This window comes from Alexandromys fortis, unplaced genomic scaffold (assembly GCF_014885135.2).
Source record: "Alexandromys fortis isolate MF-2015 unplaced genomic scaffold, M_Fortis_MF-2015_v1.1 scaffold_19, whole genome shotgun sequence".
Classification (NCBI taxonomy): Eukaryota; Metazoa; Chordata; class Mammalia; order Rodentia; family Cricetidae; genus Alexandromys; species Alexandromys fortis.
This window is the reverse complement of record NW_026067890.1, coordinates 6,804,873-6,822,988: the sequence shown is the minus strand read 5'-3', so window position 1 is coordinate 6,822,988 and position 18,116 is coordinate 6,804,873. Positions and strand designations below refer to the sequence as shown.

At 40.1% G+C, this 18,116-nt stretch overlaps 2 protein-coding genes across 5 annotated transcripts in view; one reads left to right on the top strand and one right to left on the bottom strand.

Annotated features, from left to right (window-relative positions):
- The window catches only part of Arhgap29 (Rho GTPase activating protein 29), a 62,878-nt gene extending 45,090 nt beyond the window's left edge, over positions 1-17,788 (bottom strand). Inside the window, exons 1-2 of one of the 4 annotated variants that reach the window (XM_050134918.1) lie at positions 17,647-17,788; positions 1,441-1,677 (exon numbers count right to left, since the gene is read on the bottom strand). In XM_050134918.1, coding sequence (XP_049990875.1) covers positions 1,441-1,645 — 205 coding nt within the window. In that variant the 5' untranslated portion in view covers positions 1,646-1,677; positions 17,647-17,788. Of the gene's footprint in view, positions 1-1,440; positions 1,679-7,308; positions 7,564-17,646 lie in introns of those variants that run through there. The other 3 variants (XM_050135002.1, XM_050135074.1, XM_050135135.1) reach the window with 3 other exon arrangements.
- On the top strand, positions 5,484-17,910 carry LOC126505363 (translation initiation factor IF-2-like). Its single transcript, XM_050148634.1, has 3 exons — positions 5,484-5,504; positions 7,317-7,677; positions 17,252-17,910. Exons 1-3 carry the CDS (start codon positions 5,484-5,486, stop codon positions 17,908-17,910), a joined length of 1,041 nt encoding a protein of 346 aa, XP_050004591.1.
- The last annotated feature ends 206 nt before the right edge of the window (positions 17,911-18,116 follow it).

Sequence of the window (18,116 nt, the reverse complement as noted above, 5' to 3'; positions counted from 1 at the left end):
TTAATTGGAAACATTAAATTACACCGTACCATAAGCTGAGGTAAATAATATAATACCTAAGATATCATATTAGATAACGTTTAAAATCAACCAGTAATAGACTATACATCAGAAAGAATAAAAATGACAACTTAAAAATATCCTATGGGGGGGAGGGGGAGAAGAGAGGGGGGAGGGGGAGAAGAGTGGGGGAGGGGGAGGGAAATGGGAGGCTGGGAGGAGGCGGAAACTTTTTTTTTCTTATTCTCAATAAAATAAAAAAATGAAAAAAAAATATCCTATGTTAAAAACAAGACTTTATTATAAAGCCATACTCCTCTGACTAAATGGCAGGTTTGTCAGTGTGGAGATATACTGAGTATAGTAATGTGTTTATGGTGTCTTTCTAGCTTTACTGCCATCTACTCAGCCACAGTTAGACAAGATCAAACTATTAAAATAAATAGGACTGTGAGCAATTTCTTTAATAATAGTTTCACAATCCCAAAAAAATACATGACGGTAAGTGTAAATACTAAAATTTTGAACCTTTCATTTCAATTCAATTATTTTGGAAATTTCAGGCTGAAAATTATACTTAAGTTAGAAAGAAAACAAAGTCAGTACAAACCTAAGATGTAGTTTTAGAAAGTAAGTGTTCTAGTTATATGCCCAAACACATTTACTGAAATCTGATAAATTTCTATGAGGCCCAAGAGGGTCATATAAACAGCAGAGATCTTCACCCTCTATGTCTGGAAATGCCACTGTGAACTGCTATTTATCACTAAAGAAGAGGATGGTCTCTCGACCGTTAATTTTCACTGACATCAAATGTGGATGTTCAAGTGGCATTGAAAGACTTAGGTTCTCTAATCAAGTCAGTGACATACAGTTCTTTGCTTCAGGAGAGTCAACTCTCATGTTTCAATACCCATTCTAATTAGATAAGAGAATAAATTCTGTGCTTACTCCTTATTTCAGGAAGATTACAGATTATCAGAACATTAAGTTTATTATTAAGAAAAAATTCATTGAGTCAGTTTAGATTAAATTTTGGCAAAAATATGAAAAGCAAACTTTAGACAAAAAGTGTCAGCAATGTAAATTACCAATGTTAGTTTGTCTGTCCGTCACAGATCAGTAAATGTTACCAGGATTATTAAAAGTCCAATGTTCTCAAGTTCTGAGCCAATGTAAAAACATACGCAACTGCTTAAAATCCAAAACTATTTTTTCTTTTGTGCTCTTGTTCCCTCACACTTAACAAGGCTTTTATTATTATACTGTTATCTGATTACAAAAACATTTACATTGTAAGCATTTAACATGGGGGGGGTAAAAAATTAGTAATGAAGATTGCCCTGCTCTTGCCATTGCATGCACATTTATCCATGACTAGACTGATATTGAAGTTTTACAAACTAACCCATAACAATACTGAGAAAACAGTTGACAAACCTGAAAGAATAGCTTCTTTCAAATATAGTAACATATGGGAGAACTTCCTGATATCATTCACCAGCTCCTTGATGTATTCCGGATCAAAAATGGAGTTGGAACTTACGGACTTGAGCCCCATTTCAGAAGGTGTAACAGCGGCAGAGAGTTGGCCTGATGCCCAAACACGTTTTTTCTTTGCCTTTTTCTGTTTGTGAGCAATCATCCTCTCATTTAACAGTCAGAAAAACTGAAATCCTTGAGGGGACAAAAAAAGAGAAGAGAGGAAAATACTCCATCAGCCAAGCAGCATCACACCAGGTTTCAACAATAGCCCACAACCCACCTCAGCTTTTGAGTTTAGACAGAACACTCAACTACGAACAGCAGTTTCCATTAAATGTCTAAAATCTGACAACTCTCTCTGACAAGCAAACCCTAGGATGTGTAAGCTGCCTTTCTTTTCATTTCACAATGTGTGAGACCTGAGGTTCAGAGAGGAAAACATAGATATATTCTCAACTGATAACTTAAGTGAAAACCCACATCAGCCGTAATACCCGAATCTGTGCTCATAATTACTTGGCTTTAATTATTTTTTTAGAATGATTTATTACTTTTATTTTTTGTACATTGGTGTTTTGCCTGCATGCATGTCACAGTTGTGAGCTGCCATATGGGTGCTCGGAATTGGACCCAGGTCCCCTGGAAGAGCAGCCAGTGCTCTTAACTGTTGAGCCAGCTCTCTGGCCTCTGGCTTTAATTTTTAAGATACAGATTTTTTTTTTAATGTAAAGATACTTCTGAAGCATGACTTAGAAGGAGGTCATATTTTCCCTTTGCAGAATCGACTTCAAAACTAAAGATGAGACATATTTTGAGAGAAAAGTTTACCAGATCTTAGTTTCCCACTTACTGTGTGACCTCACAAGCTGTTAAATCATGTCTTCACTGTGCTATGCTCATTTATGAGAACATACTGACCACACCTCCTCCAGAGATTACTATCAGAGTAGACGAGAGAATGATACCCAAGTGTCCAGTCAGCACATTAGCTCAATTAGAGTCATTTTCTGAGAATGCATATACATGAACACGTATGTATTTAGCTTATCAAAACTTGTCAAGAATATTTCTTTGTTGAAAGAAGCTCAAAGAATGGCCAGTAATCTCACATACTGTGACTGGACAAATAGATTTGCAATTATGAGAGTAATTTGTAATTTCAGGATGATATAGTTAAGGGGCAATATTTGGTGTAAGAAAAAACTAATACCAAATATGTAATCCCAGGTGAGTAATCTATACAATTAATTTATAGGCTTACATAAAGATTAGAAGAGATCACACCAAAACAGGGGGGTTTTCTGTTAAGGCATCTAATCCCAATCTACTGGAACTCAAAATTTTTGCCTTTTATCTTTATTTAAACATTCCAGAATTGAAAGTTCTAATTTTGGTTACATCTCTTGAAACCATGAAGGAAACAAGAGAGGCAAAAAAAAAAAAAAAAAAAAAAAAAAAAAAAAAAAAAAAAAAAAAAAAAAAAAAAAAAAAAAAAAGGACTGGTATGGCAGTGCACGCCTTTAATCCCAGCAACCCCAAGGCAGAGGGCAGAGGGGTCTCTGTAACAACAGAGTGAGCTTTAGGACAGCCAGGACTATGTAGAGAGACCCTGCCTCGTTAGGGAAAAAAAAGGGAGGAATATTAAATTAGTTCAAACATCATTAAAAAGTTTTCCAAACATGCTATGAATATGTGGATACTTTCAGAATGACAGAACAGCTGAGGACCTCCATGTAATAAACAGAAGAAAGTTGCATGTAATAATATCTTTGCTAAATGTAAGACACATTGTCTATTCATAACATATCTGACATATTAAGACTTTTAGTTTCCAATTACAATTCTTTAGTCTATCCCTCTACTTTTACTGGTACTATGCTAATGAACTACCATTATTTCTTATTAAGCTACTATACTAATTTCCTAAGGATTTGTCTACTTGCATTTTTGTGTTATGAACCTGTAAAACATATCTCTTAGTATTCCTTCTTTGCTCAGTACTTTTCAAAGGGACAGAGGTAAACGCCACAGTCTATGAGGTTCAAAATGATAGCTGGCTCCCATCTGCCTCTGCAAAAACATCTGGACTCACATTTTGCCACACACACCTTTTCATTTTCAGACCATTTTTGTTTACTAAAGGCCACAGCATGAAGTAATTATGCACCATGACTAGTACACACACTGAGTATGTCATTTTGCGCATAGTACACACACAAATGCATTTGTTTCACACAAAAAAACCCATATTCTAAGGGCCCAGGTGACATATTTGTATACTTTCTTATTCTATCCTATTTCATATTTTATTTATTTTTATTATTATTTGCATTAAGTTAGTGTGTGTGTGCAGATACCCAAGTAGGCCAGAGAAGCTGACCTGGATCCCCATGGAGCAGGAGTTATAGGCGGTTGTAAGCTGCCTGACATGGCTACTGGAAACAAAATTTAGTTCTTTTATAAGAGAAGTGTGTTCTCTTAGGCCCTTAGCTATCTCTAGTTCAGCCCCTAGTTCATCTTTTTAGCTGAGGATCCTGTCCATCACATGAGGTTTCATCTACCTGGACATGGACACTCTCAGATTTTACTCCTGAGTTTACTTTCTCTGACAGCTCAAAAATCATTCTCTTAAGGAAATCTTCCTGTATCACCACCACCCACCTGATCAAAAATCTCCAGTAGTCCTGCAGTATCTGAAAATTTCATTTTGTATTTACTATAGTTCAAATAAATGCCTTCTCCGATAATTCCTGATCTAGACTACAATCAAGACCATAACGGTTTGTTAACCACGCATTCTGTGCTTACACTACAGTAAGCATATTAGGGATGGCCTACTTTGAACTGTCTGCAAAATGAATGAATTCACAAGAATAGTAATGAACAGGCTTGTAAGTTTACTATAACAATTTTACAGAAAACACAAAACTAGGTTGTAATATTTAAGGGAAAATCACTTAAAATTCTATCCCTAAAATATTCTTTAAAAGAAGCATATGAAATTATACTAAGGCACATAAAACAAAAATCAAAGTTGTATTTCTTTTTTTTTAAGTTTTGTCTTTTTCAAGACAGAGTTTCTCTGTGTATCCCTGGCTGTCCTCGAACTCACTCTGTAGACTAGGCTGACCTTAAACTCACAGAAATCCACCTGCCTCTGCCTTCCTGAGTGCTGAGATTAAAGGCGTGTACCACCACACCAGGCCTGAAAGTTGTATTATCATTTTTCTGATTATGTAAATAGGATGTTATTACCTTTTAATAGCTTTAAAAATTCCTTTATTCAATGTCTTTTGTCAATTTCAAATTATTTAAGCCTATACCTTTTATATTTAAACCAGCTTTAAAACTAAAATTATTCCTTAAGCGTGTAATTTCCAAAATGAACCCAGAATAATTTTTGGTCATTAATATTAAAGTATCCATTTCAACTAACAAAAATAAATAAAATAATACTAAAATACCTTGTTTGAGCAGATCTTTAGTATCTCTGAGGAGGCTACTAATAAACTACCAAACTTTATCACCTGTGCAGTTTACATAATAAAATCTTTCTGTTTGTTTATGGTGCCTTTAAATTTAGTAAACTAGACAATTAGTCACAGCCACTGATAAAAAGACTTTAAGAATCAAAAGACATAACAAGTTTAAAAACAATTCATGAATAAAAAGAACAGAAAAATTTGTGTCAAATTAGCAACTCAAAGTTGTAAACCTAGTTTCAAAAAGGCTTCTAACTTTTAGACAAGACTTAGAAAATCTGTTAACACACAAATAAACATACATGGGGGAAAAGGCTTGAAATATGCATTATACTGAATGTACTAAGTTTTAGAAAGTTTTTACAGTTTTTCTTTTAAAACTTTAAAGGGGCAACATTACAACTGAAAAGATATTTAAAATTAAAATTGTACTTTCATAATTGAACTATGACAATGAGAAAGCCTGGACAATATGCACTCTGCAAGATTCTATACACTACTTTCCCATGCGCCAAAATGAATATTCCCTGGTTAGTGGTAATATAAAGTATAGTTAATAATAGATTGTAACTGGTAATTTAATTAAATTAGATAGTAATGCATGGAAAGTACTTAGCACAGTGCCTGGCATGAAGACTCAGTCATTGTGAGTTATTTATTATTACTAGAGTACTTTATTGTGGGAAATTGTTCTTAAACATATTTAAGTAATAAACAGCTGTGGCTTCATAAGTCTATAGATTGTAAGCAAGAAATATAGGACTAGAAACAATTCCAAAAGCTTAACTGATTTCATGGAAACCTAGTAAATGCTTCCAAGTGAAGTTTGGACTGTGCAAACAGACTGCTCAACGAAACACTTGTGAAACTAATTCTCATCTATTCCAACTCCAAGCCATGAACATTAAAAATTGTATTATCTATGTCTTAAGGAATTTTATAGCTAGTAGAAAACATACAAAAACTACTTTGTACACTCTAAGCTTTAAATCTTATGTGCATGACAAATATGAATTCATAGCTCAGTGGGAAAGCCCTGCCTGGCAAGAGGCCCTGGGTCTAACCAACCACTAGGAAAAAAACTGTGCACACAAATTTCCTAAACTCCCAAATGGTGACTTTTACAAGGCTTCAGCAGTCCGTGTCAATCAAAATCCCCTCACACACTCTATAATGTATATGATAGAAGCAGAAAGCTAACTGGAATGTAAAAGTGCCCCAAATATCTGTACTTTAGTTCTTCCTACTTACACTTTTAAAAGTTACATAAACTTCAGAACTCTGCTATTTCAGCATAATTTCTGAGTTTGTGAGAATCTATTTAAAAAAACTGCAAAAAACACAGGAGACAAATCTAAATGTCTTTAATTATACTTTTAAAAAGCACTCTACAAAAACGGAATGGAAACATATCAGAAACAGCTTTATTCTTAACAATTTCTAAAGTAAGACACAGAACACATACACTTCATTTCTGTGCAGTTTGAACCCAGCATGATAATTTTAAAAAATAAAAATTTTACAAAGGTGGTGGTGGGGGGGGGGGGGGGGGGGGGGGGGGGGGGGGGGGGGGGGGGGGGGATGTACTGCCCTGCCTCCCACGCCTTCAGAATGTTTAGCATTCCTGGCAGGGAAGGCGCACTTCTGACCAGCCAAAACTACGATATACCAGAGCACACGTTCCCCATCCCTGATTTAAATATAGAGAAAAGAAAAAAGAAACGAAAAGGGACAGTAAACATGGATAGCGACCGACAAAAGGACACAATAGACAAGAGATAGAGTCACCGAGTCTAAAGCCTTAGCAGGTGATGTTTGGTGAATTATCTCCCAGGAGTGAAAAACGGATAAGCAGAGACTGTCAACAGCAACTAGAATTCCACCTTCAAAACCCTCAATCCTGAGCGAGTCCCTCCTAACACGTCTTACAATTAAACCATCAAACCTCCAAACATATCCAAAGCAAAATTAGAACACACCGTGACACTGAGGAGCGTTCAAAAAGAACACCCTTCTAAACACAAACCAGATGCACGACGGAACTCCTAAAATACCTCGGAACTGAGCACCCATCTGGAGTGAGAATTGCAGGCGGGTTGGCGGGAGCAGACTGTGCTCCCGAGCATGGATTCTGGGGCAAGGGCGCCTAGGTTTAAGCCTTGATCCTGGCAATTACTACTTTGTATGGACAGCTTTTAACCTCACCTTTCCCGTGTGAGAAATAAATTGAGGGGTCAGACCTGTCCTGAGAATTAAAGGAGTTACAACGTGTCAAGTTTCAGAACACTGTAGGTAAATATGCCCTAACTGCGCGTTTTTACTTGGGTCACCGTCTGCTCACCCCCACAGGTCGGTGTTCACAGTCCAGGTCCGAAGCTCGTATTCGGACCCAGGTTCGACAGCAATTCACAGGAACCCCAACCCAGCAGCTTCAGTGGGACCGAGCACCACCGGCCCTCACTCACCCCGGGGCTCCATCCTGTATCTCCAGCGCCAACTCCAGAGGAACTCGCACGGCCTCGCGGCGGTAGCCGCCTAGAGCTGAAATTTGCGGCCTCCATCCCCCATGCCGGGCTAAGCCAGCACTGTAGCGAAGCAGCTGCCCCAGTGGTGCTCCGCCCTGGCCCCACCCTCATCCCGCCTCAGCCCACCCCCTGGAGCCCAGTCCATTGGCTCACACTGGTTGGGGCGGTGGCAGTGCAAACAACAGGTAGAGGAGCCCAGGGTGTGATAGTCGGTCTGTCAACAGTTTTTGGCCTGACAGGGTCTCCTTACTGGAGACAGTGCTTAGGAAAAGTCACCTGAGAAGTGGATTTGGCTGATGGGAGTTCTTGGATGATTAATCTGTATTTCCTGGACCACTTTCATCCCCCATCGGCAAATCCCGAGTGATAAAGAGGGAGACAAAGGCTCCTCACAGGTAACTTGTAACATGCCCTCGCCCAACACTCTCAAAAGAATGAGCTACACTGGCGGGCCACGGTGGCTCACGCCTTTAATTCCAGCACTTGGGAGGCAGAGTTTGAGGCCAGCCTGGCCTACAGAGTGAGTTCCAGGGCATCCAGAGCTGTTGCACAGAGAAACATGCCTAAATATTAAATAAATGAATGAATGATTGAATAAATAAATAAAATAAGCAAGCAAACAAACAAAAAAAATCAGCAGGGTCCCCAGAATATAAGGGCTCTTGAATTCAATACACGAATAGAGAGGAAAACATAGGGAAGGGTGCCTATGAGAATAGTGGGGAGACAGAAAAATGACAGCATGTGGGAAAAAAGACATCCAGGGTAGTGTGGAGAGAGGAGGAAAAAATCGTGGGTTGTAGAATTAAGGAAACAAAAACCAAGGAAGAAACAAGCAAAGACAGGGGAAGTAATAAGTCAATGCATACTTTGGGTTGTTACCTAGCAAAGACAATTTGAGAACAAAGTGCTCTTTAGTCACTTAGCACTACAGTTTTCTGTTTCAGCTTTTCAGATTTAATTGTTTAAAATGTACGCACAAAGCATCAAATTTAACTATATCAAAATTTAAAGCAATAATAATATTGAAAACATGCTTAAAAAAAACCAACATTCCCTTAAATATCACTGGAGAAGAATAATGCACCATGAACAACTCATGAAACCACCGGTCACTCAAAACTAAGGGAAAAGAAAGGATTCTGAAGGCCAAGGACATCAAGAGAAGAAAGTATGTGCCACGTGCCAGACAGCAGTGGGGCACACCTTTAATCCTAGCACGGAGGAGGCAGAGGCAGGGGGTCTCTGAGTTCGAGGTTAACATGGAACTCTACAAAGCCAGTTTCAGAACAACCAGGGCTACAGAGAGAAGCCTGTCTTGGAAAAACATCTGCCCTGAGTGGTTGTTGACATTTTCTACAGTAGATCTGACTCTAATTCTCCCCACCATTATCCAAACAGCCAGCTACTGTCCACAGAACCTGACACAGAATACGTGAAGGGATATGAGATGTTACATTATAAGTAGGGTTGTTTATGGGAAATTCTGGTATCTTCAGTCACCTAAAGAATATTAGTTACCAAACTTCATCCAAAAGATATTTGCAAATATTCACAAAGGTAAGCTCATTTTTAAATTAAGAGGATCATCTTATAAATCTATATTTTAAAGTAATTTTATATGACACAAATAAGTTTAAGCATAAAAAGCACAACACTGAACTAATACTTTGCTACTTAAAATTATTGATTTATAATAAAATTATAAAGCCCCCTCACAAAAGTAAAAACCATCTTTGAATCATCTATTGCAAAAATGCAACATCTCAAATTTTTCAACAAGTTGCAGAAAAATCATTCTGTAAGCAACCTATAATTGAAAAGGAATTATTGTGTTTTTAACATTGTTTGACTGTTTCTAGCATTTTTCTTTCCTAAAATGGTAACCTGCACTCTCTTTAGTGCCTGTAAATTTCCATTCTGTGAAGCATCAAATTTCTAAAAGTCCTTTATACACTCTCTTCAAAATGTCTGAATAATTATATTCCTATCGATGATGGTGCTATCATCTGATTGCTTGTTTTGTTAAGCAGATGTTTTCACATTCCTAAGTGGGCTGTGTATTAGGCAGCCTCTATTTTTCATAGCAAAACATGGTCCTAAAAGCATTTGCCATCTGGAGTCATTTTTGGTTGTCACAGTGGAGGAAGGGGTTCTACTGACATCTAGTGGGTAAAGCCCATGGACATGCTAAACACCTTCAAGCATACAACAGCCCACTCTTGCCTGCAAAGGATGTCCCTATGAGGGAATCAGATTCCCTAGAATCTGTACTTACAGGCAGTTGTGAGCTGCCATGTGGGTGCTGGGAATTGAACCCTGGACCTTTGGAAGAACAGCCAGTTCTCTTAACCACTGAAACATCTCTCCAGCCCAGACAGCCTCAAAAGGTCAAGATAACATTACTCTACTCTAGATCCAACTGCTTTATACTTATACTTTATAAAGTATATATAGAAAATTATGCCAAATTAAATCACAATATGCCCCCAGCAAAACCTGGACTGAGTTAACACAATTTTTTCAACAAAAGTTACAAGAAAACAGTTAAAGAAAAATGTCTAGATTAAAAAGTCTTAAAAGAGGATCACTGGTAGAAGTACAAGCAGGTAGATCTACGAGTTCAAGGCCAGCTAGGTCCACATAATGAGACACTATTCAAAGGCAAAGAAATCCTTAAAAGATACAGTGCAATGATAAATAGCAACAGATTTGTCCATTTACTAAACAACTAGAAAAGAAGGGGAGGGACATTGATACTATTTTCAGATGCTGGACTACACAGAGCAAGGGACAGTACTAGTCTTTGAGAGATGCGATCACTAGCCATAAAATAAATTCTGCAGCCTTTCAACTTTCAGTGGAGTAAACTCTACAATCTCCCAACTTTTACCTGATGGCACATTCCAGACCACTTTTCTCTCAGCATCAACACAATAAAACCATACAATTATTAGGGCTTTAAAAGATCTGGAAAACAATATTAACAAATTTGGCAAGACAGACTACAGAAAATTCCACCCCAAAATGGCAGAATACACAATCACTAAAATAGACCATATATGAGATTATATAATTACTTCCAATAAGTAATTTAAATAATGAAGTATAAGTTTTCTAACCTAGGCAAGATTAAATGTGATATCAACAGCATAAAGGTATCTGTTGAATTTCCAAATATTTGTTAATTACAAAGCATGTTTTTAATACATAGGCAAAATTCTACATGTGAAATTTTAAAGTATTTTAAATTGAATGAAAATAAAAACATGCTGGGAGGTAGTGTGCATGCTTTTAATCCCAGGACTCAGAAGACAGAGGCAGGTGGGTCTCTGTGAGTTCAAGGCCAGCCTGGTCTACAGAGCTAGTTCTAGGACAGCCAAGGCTACACAAAGAACCCCTATCACTAAATAAGAAGAAAAAAAGATTAATTAAATTGATAAAGATTTAGCCAGACTGATTAAAAAATAAAGACGGCAATAAACACAAACTACTAATATGAGTGAAAGATGGAAAACCATTACAGACCCAATACATATTAAAGGACTACAAAGGAATTTACAGCAACTTTAAACTGAACAGCTTCAAAAAACCCAACAAAATAAACAGAAAATCTAAGTAGATCTCTTTTGAGTTTGAGGTCAGCTTAGTCTACAAAGCAAGTTCTAGGACAACCAGAGGTACACAGAGAAACCATGTCTTGAAAAACAAAATACTAAGATGGTGGTGGCACACGCCTTTAATTCCAGCACTCGGGAGGCAGAGGCAGGCTGATATTTGTGAGTTCAAGGCCAGCCTGGTCTACAAGAGCTAGTTCCAGGACAGGCTCCAAAGCAATAGAGAAAACCTGTCTTGGGGAAACAAACAAAACCCAACCAAACAAAAAGACCCTATTGCAGGGCAGCGGTGTCGCACACCTTTACTCCCAGCGCTAGGAAGACCGAGACAGGAGGATCTCAGTGAGTTTGAGGTCAGCCTGGTCTACAAAGCAAATTCCAGGACAGCCAGGACTCCTATACAGAGAAACCTGTCTTGAAAAACCAAAACAACAAAAAGGAAAACAACAACAAAAAAAACCCTGTCAACTTACTACAGCTTAGAATTAGCGGGGAAGGGTCTCTAACAGGTCAGTCATGGACATTTCTATAGAGGACTGGTCTGATAGCTAATTGTTCTGGGAAGACCCAGTCCACTTGCAGGCAGCACCATTTCCTGGACCAGAGAAAGTCTGAGTAAGTGGCAAGCAGAAGCAAGCAAAGATCCACTCATTTCTCTGCCCTTGACTGTGGAAGTGATGACTGCCTCAACTTCCCTCTATAAGGGACTGTAACTTGGAATTGTGAGATAAGCCCTCTCCTCCTATGCTGCTTTTAGTCAGAAATGAAACTAGAATATCTGGCATTCACTGTGTAGCCCACGTTAGTCTTGAGCTCATGGCAGTTTTCCTACCTCAAATTATAGTTTCGAGGAGTCATTGTGGGCCTTACTTATTTTATCTTTTTCTGAGACAGTCTCACTATGTAGTCCTGGGTGTCCTGGAACTCCCTCTATAGACCAGACAGACCTCAAACTCACAGAGCTCTGGCTGCCTCTGCCTCCCACGTGCTGGATTAAAGGCATGTGGCACCACACCCACCTAGCCAGACCTTAAATTTTACATTAAAATGTTACATATATGAAACAACAACAACAACAAATGTTAACTGGGGAACTTAAGACGACTTTTAAGATTTACTGTTCAGCCACAGGAATCAAGATAGTATGATTTCTAACATATTGACAACATACAGCAATAGAATACAGTCCAAAAAGTAAAACCAAATATATGAGTCAACTGATTTTTACACAGAAAACGTAATCTTTCAATAAATAATTGATAACTTAATTCACAGTATACCAATTTACTTGATAGGTGCTCTAAGCCTAAACATAAAATCTAAACACCAATCCTTCAAATTTAGAGGAATAGAAAAGAGGCCTATTTTTAAAAGTAAGGTTATTTCTAGGATCACAGCCATGTTTTTATGTATTGTATATAATTTCTTTTCAGCCATAGGAGCAGTGTTTAGCAGTTGAGTCAGTATGGCCTAAAATATTTACCATTTGCATTCAAAAATTGCGGGATATTTTTTGAAACTATAAGCAAAAATGATTTCCCTGACAGACCCCCAAAAGCAAAAACAACAAAAGAAAACATTGGCAAACTGGATGAAAATTAACTTTTATTCTTTAAAATATCCTTTTAAAATATAAAATGTGAGCTAAAATTGGAAAAAATGTTTGACAAAGAGTTTGTATCGAAATTATGTCAAGACCACTTGTTGTAATTAAAAAAAAAAAGCAGGTGCACAAGAGAAAGACGCCATGCAACAGAGTTTGTGTGGAGGGGTTTTATTAGGGGAAAGGGAATGTAGGAAAAGGAAAGAGGGGAGACTGGCCTCTGGGGACAGGAGCAGCAGGAGAGAAGAGGCAAAGAGAGAAAGACAGAGAAGGGGGAGTGACAGAGAGACCGGGAGGAGGTAAAGGGGAGGGAGGAAGGAAGAGAGAGAAAGGGGGGAGGTGGGCAGGGTCCTTTTAACAGGGAACACAGCAAAGTGCTCTTAGTGGCTGTGGCTGAGGACATATCCGGTCAGAAGCCCAAGGGCAGGCCAGTGCAGATGCCTGAATACTAACACCACTCACAAACTAATAAACTCAGTAAGTAATGAAGGAATGATTTACAGGAGGAGGAACACAGGTGGGAAACATGCACCTGGAATAGTGTTCAGAATCAGGAAGATGCAAATTTAACCTAAACTGAGATGTAATAATCACAAGAAACTTTAATTTCAGCTGAACTAAAATATTACATGTTATTGAAGACATAGAGCAATACTAACTGAATACAGTATCGCCATGCAAGGCACACAGTTGGAGGAACACAATCTGGCAGCTTCTTTTTTTTTTTTTTTTGTTTTTTTTTTTTTGTTTTTTTGAGACAGGGTTTCTCTGTAGCTTTGGAGCCTGTCCTGGAATTCCCTTTGTAGACCAGGCTGGCCTCGAACTCACAGAGATCCTCCTGCCTCTGCCTCCCAAGTGCTGGGATTAAAGGCGTGCGCCACCGCCGCCCGGCCTGGCAGCTTCTTATATAGTTAAATCTTCTCCTTGACATAAACACAAGAAATGAAAACGTACATTCACTCCAATCTTGTTCACAAATATTTTTAAGGCATTCAGAAACTGCAAATAGCCAATATCCCTCAACAGACAAGCCGATAAAGTGCGGGTACAGTCTTAAATGGGATACCACCGCTAACAAAAGTTGCCCATGATATAGCAAGAATTCACAGATGACTCTTAAAAGCACTGTGCTGAAGGCCGGAGAGGCAGCTCCACGGCTAAAAAGCACTTGGTGCTTTTGTAAGGGGCTGGGCTGGGTTCCCAGCACTCATGGCCGCTTCCGACCATCCACACGATCAGTTTCAGGGAATCCAGCTCGCTCTTCACAGAGCACCAGGTATGCATGTGCTACACATACACATACTCAAGCAAAGCGCTCGCACATATTAAAAAAAAAATCTAAAAAAAAAATTATGCTAAGTCAAAAAAGTCAGGTCAAAAATGTAGAAAAACAATTTATGCATATTAGCATAATTATATTTATATGAAACTTTAGAAATATTAAAGATAGTATTTAGTAGCAAAAGCATTATATTGGTTGTCTATGGACAGGGTAATACATAGATGTGGGAGAAATTACAAATTAGTATGAATAAATTTTAGAATGATGCAAACATCAATCTAAAAATTTTTTATTATTATAGTGATTACATGGGTACAAATCATTTGTCAAAATTCAAAGTGCATATTTATGAACTATAAATTCCATTATGTATAAATTATGCATAAATTATGTGTATGTCAATGTGTACATACCAATTACAATATATGAAGCTTATCTGTACCTTGACTCAAGCTATTAAAAAATGACCTATAATTACACTGAACTGAATTATGGAGAATGTTGGTGTTATATTTAATCATCTTTCCTTGGGAAAAACATGCTGAAATTTTATGGATAAATAATATGATGTCTAAGATTTATATCAAAATAATGTGGATTTTTATTATTTTGATAATAAATGAAGGGGTGATATAAATAGAATGACCAGGCTTAGTGATACATGCCTACAATCTCAGATATTCCAGTTGCAGAAAAGCAAGTTCAGCAGTTTAAGATATTCCTCAAAATCAAAGGTGTATCTTAAAAGGATCTGCGGGAACTGCTCAGTGGGAGAGCACTTGCCTAGGATGTTAGAGGTTTTGGGTTCAATTCACAGTACTGGGAGAAAAGACTGGCCAAAAATTGATATTCTGTGATGCTGAAGCTGGATATAGAGAAATTCCTTATATTATTTGTATTTATTATTATTTATATACTTTCATATATGCTTGAAATTTTCCATATTAAAAAACTATTTTGTTTTCAAAGAGTCTACCCACCAGATCTACCTTGGGATCACTCAAGATTCTCCCACCAGTCCAATCACAATACTCCCTTTTATTCTCCCCTTCCCATTTTTCCTTCGGAAGCCAGTCAGGGATACACAAAATCAAACACATTAAGCAAAAATCAACAGATGAATAATAAGCAAAACTATAAAATGTTGTGACTGAAAGTCCCTGGAACTCTGACCACTCCTTCCCCAACCGTTTCATGTGGGCTGGAGAGATGACTCACCAGGCAAGAGCACTGAACTCTCCCAGAGGTTCTGGGTTTGGTTCCCAGCACTCAGATGGCAGCTCACAACCATCTGTCACTCCAGTTCCAGGGGCTAGGATACCTTATCTAACCTTCACAGGCTCCTGCGCACATGCAGCACACATACATACATACACTCAGGCACACACAAATACATAAAAATCAACAAAATGTTTAAAAGCATATAAAGTATTGATTACTTCTTTAAAAGGGAGACTGGTATTTGAAAACTTTCTCAAGAACACACACTGACACGTGTCTTGAGAGAAAGACTATTACAAAGAAAGCAGTATCACCTAGTGTCTACTCTCTGCACAGGCTGGCTCATTTCCTTATCACAGTAGTAATAAAGAGAAACAATAAAATGCTAACCTTCCACAAAAATCTTATAACAGAATGATCTGCAAACTGCCTTGTTTCTTTACCAACAAATGTATGTGACTCATGACCACGCTGGAAGTGAGTGGGAAATTTTAAAAAACAAACAACAAAACTCAAGGAAACCACCTTAAATGCTCGACTGCAGAACTGGACCCGTGACATCCTGGAGTACAGTGGAGAGAACCTGCAGTTCTGCCCAGGAGGCTCTGTCCTCTGTATGTACTGAAAACCCATTCTCTGAGCCTCCAAACTCACACAAGACACTTCTTCCAAGAAACCTTACGTCCTACTTACTAAAAAGAACCATGCCTCTACTTTCCCACAGGACATTCAACACACTTCTTTCTATAACATTATGCTTTGGGCCATACCCGATATTGTCTCTAGTTACTCAGTAAATGGAAAGGTTGTCAGGGCTTCTCTCTAGCATAGTGGGATGGAGTCTTCTCAGTGAATGTGGAATAGTTGATCAAAGACATAAGATAAAATAAAAATCCTTCCACGATGCTTTCTGGGCATGAACTTTACTCAGCATAGCTCTAAACCCTTAAGACCAACAGCAGTTGCTGCAGAAACAGCTCTTTCAGAGATGAAGCCATTGGAAAGTCAGGTATGTGCTCTATTTGAAGAGAAACAGAACAGCCAACATGTATTTGCCCAAGGGTGCTTTCTTCTTCTCAGACGAAGTTCTATTTTCTGCCAGTTTGGGGATTTGAAACATTTTCTATCTGGGCCTACCTTACTCAAGTTCACTCTCAAGCTTCTCAAAATCATGAGACCAGAGCTCGGGGCACCATAAGGGTAATGAGGCTTAAGTGTCAGGGCTCCTTCCTTGGGCAGTACTTGAAGCATTTCTAAGTAGGCATTTCTGGCAAACTGCCTAAAGAAATCACGGGAAGAAAGTGACCTAAATCTCATGTTGGGGTTTCAGATCTAATTTTGAATTCTTTTTCAGAAAGAGGTAACTCCTGTCCCCCAAATTCAATGAGAAGGTAAACCGAATTCCCACATAAGAAAAAGGTAAACAAAACAAAACCTGCTGGGCTCCACTATGGTCTTCGAACTTTCGAGAAACGCATAACATTTCCCCTCCCCTTAAAAGATACCAAAAGAACACGGTGTGAAACCCAATCTTTGATCTCCACAGACGGCTAGTGGTTTAAAAAAAAAAAAAAGTGAGATAAACTCAGGGTATTGTCAAAAGAGCCCCAAGACCAGAAGCCTTGAGCAACTTCGTTTTGTGGAAGCAAGACAGAACTCCAGGACACCAGGTTTCCATCAAAGACAAAGTCCTGGGACATTCTCGGCAATAAAACTTTCAGGGGCAGGCTCCCCTGGTGGTTAGCTGTAATCTCAGTTTATCAATTCCTCGTCTTGCAAAGCACACAATTTACCCTAGGGCCACAGCTGGGAAAAGGGTGACCAGAGCCCAAGGAATGCAGGCAAGAGGAAAGTGACAGAAACGCCTGGGAGGGGGGCAGGGCACCGGTGGGGGACGGCGTGTGACAAACAGCCGGCTCCAGGATAAGACGTGCCAGAAGGAAAGTAAGGACGGAGCAGGAGGTGGCGTTACCGTTCCTCAGCCTCTGCGTCTGTCACAGTAGAGTTAGTGAGAATACCACCAAACTTCCTAACAGGGTCCCAGGGAACGCGGACGTGGAGACCCGAGGAAGAAAAGCAACGGGGAAGCTCCGGGAGCCCGAGCGTCTCGGGCAGGCGCGTGCGGAGGTTGGGAAAGGGCCCGGGGCTGCAGCCGGACGCTCGAAGACGAGACCCGGGACGTGAATGGTCACTCCCGCGAGCCGCTGCCCGACCGCCGACGCCAATCCCCGCGCGGGAACCAGGGTCCGCAACGTCCCCGCAAGCGGCCGCCCCAGCCCTCCCCGTCCGACCCTCGGAGTTGGAGGGGACTTGGAGCGCGAAGCTCCCGGCCTTGCCCGTAGCCGCCTCCGCCCCGCGCCTCCGGGACCCCAGACCCCAAAGCGTCCGCCCCGGGGCACGGCGGGAGCCCGAGCCGCCTCCCCTCACTCACCGTGGGGCTCCATCCCGCGTCCCTGACGCCAGACCCACACTCACGGCCGCCGCCCCCTCTGCCGGCTGGACCTCGCCGTCCCCATCCCCCACGGCTGGCCCGCGGACGCCCGGTCGAGCCGCCGCCGCCACCTCCCCAGCAGCCACCGCCACGACCGCGCCAGCCGCGGACGCGACGCCCCGCCCCGGCCTCGCGCCCCACGCCTCACGCCTCACGCCCTCTGGGGCCCGCCTCCTGGAGTCCAGCCCATTGGCTCTCGCCTAGGGAGGCGGAGCCAACTGCTGCGGGGGCGGGACCAAAACAGGTGCGGGGTTGGGCCACGCTTGCTTTCTTCCTCCACGAGGGTCTGTCTGGAGGTGATCAAGGTCCCAAAGTCCCTTTCGTTCGTGTTGGCTCCAACTCAGCAATCGGACCCACCAAGAAAAAAAAAATCCATAGCTCCATATGGGAGCCACCCTTCCGTCCTGGTC

Bases quoted from the DNA above. Each gene is read 5' to 3' on its own strand.
- LOC126505363 (XM_050148634.1), top strand. From the start codon at position 5,484: ATGAATATTCCCTGGTTAGTG. The intron at 5,505-7,316 runs GTAATATAAAGT...TCACCCCCACAG, and splicing joins TGAATATTCCCTGGTTAGTG to GTCGGTGTTCACAGTCCAGG. The intron at 7,678-17,251 runs GTAGAGGAGCCC...ACTTCCTAACAG, and splicing joins GGTGGCAGTGCAAACAACAG to GGTCCCAGGGAACGCGGACG.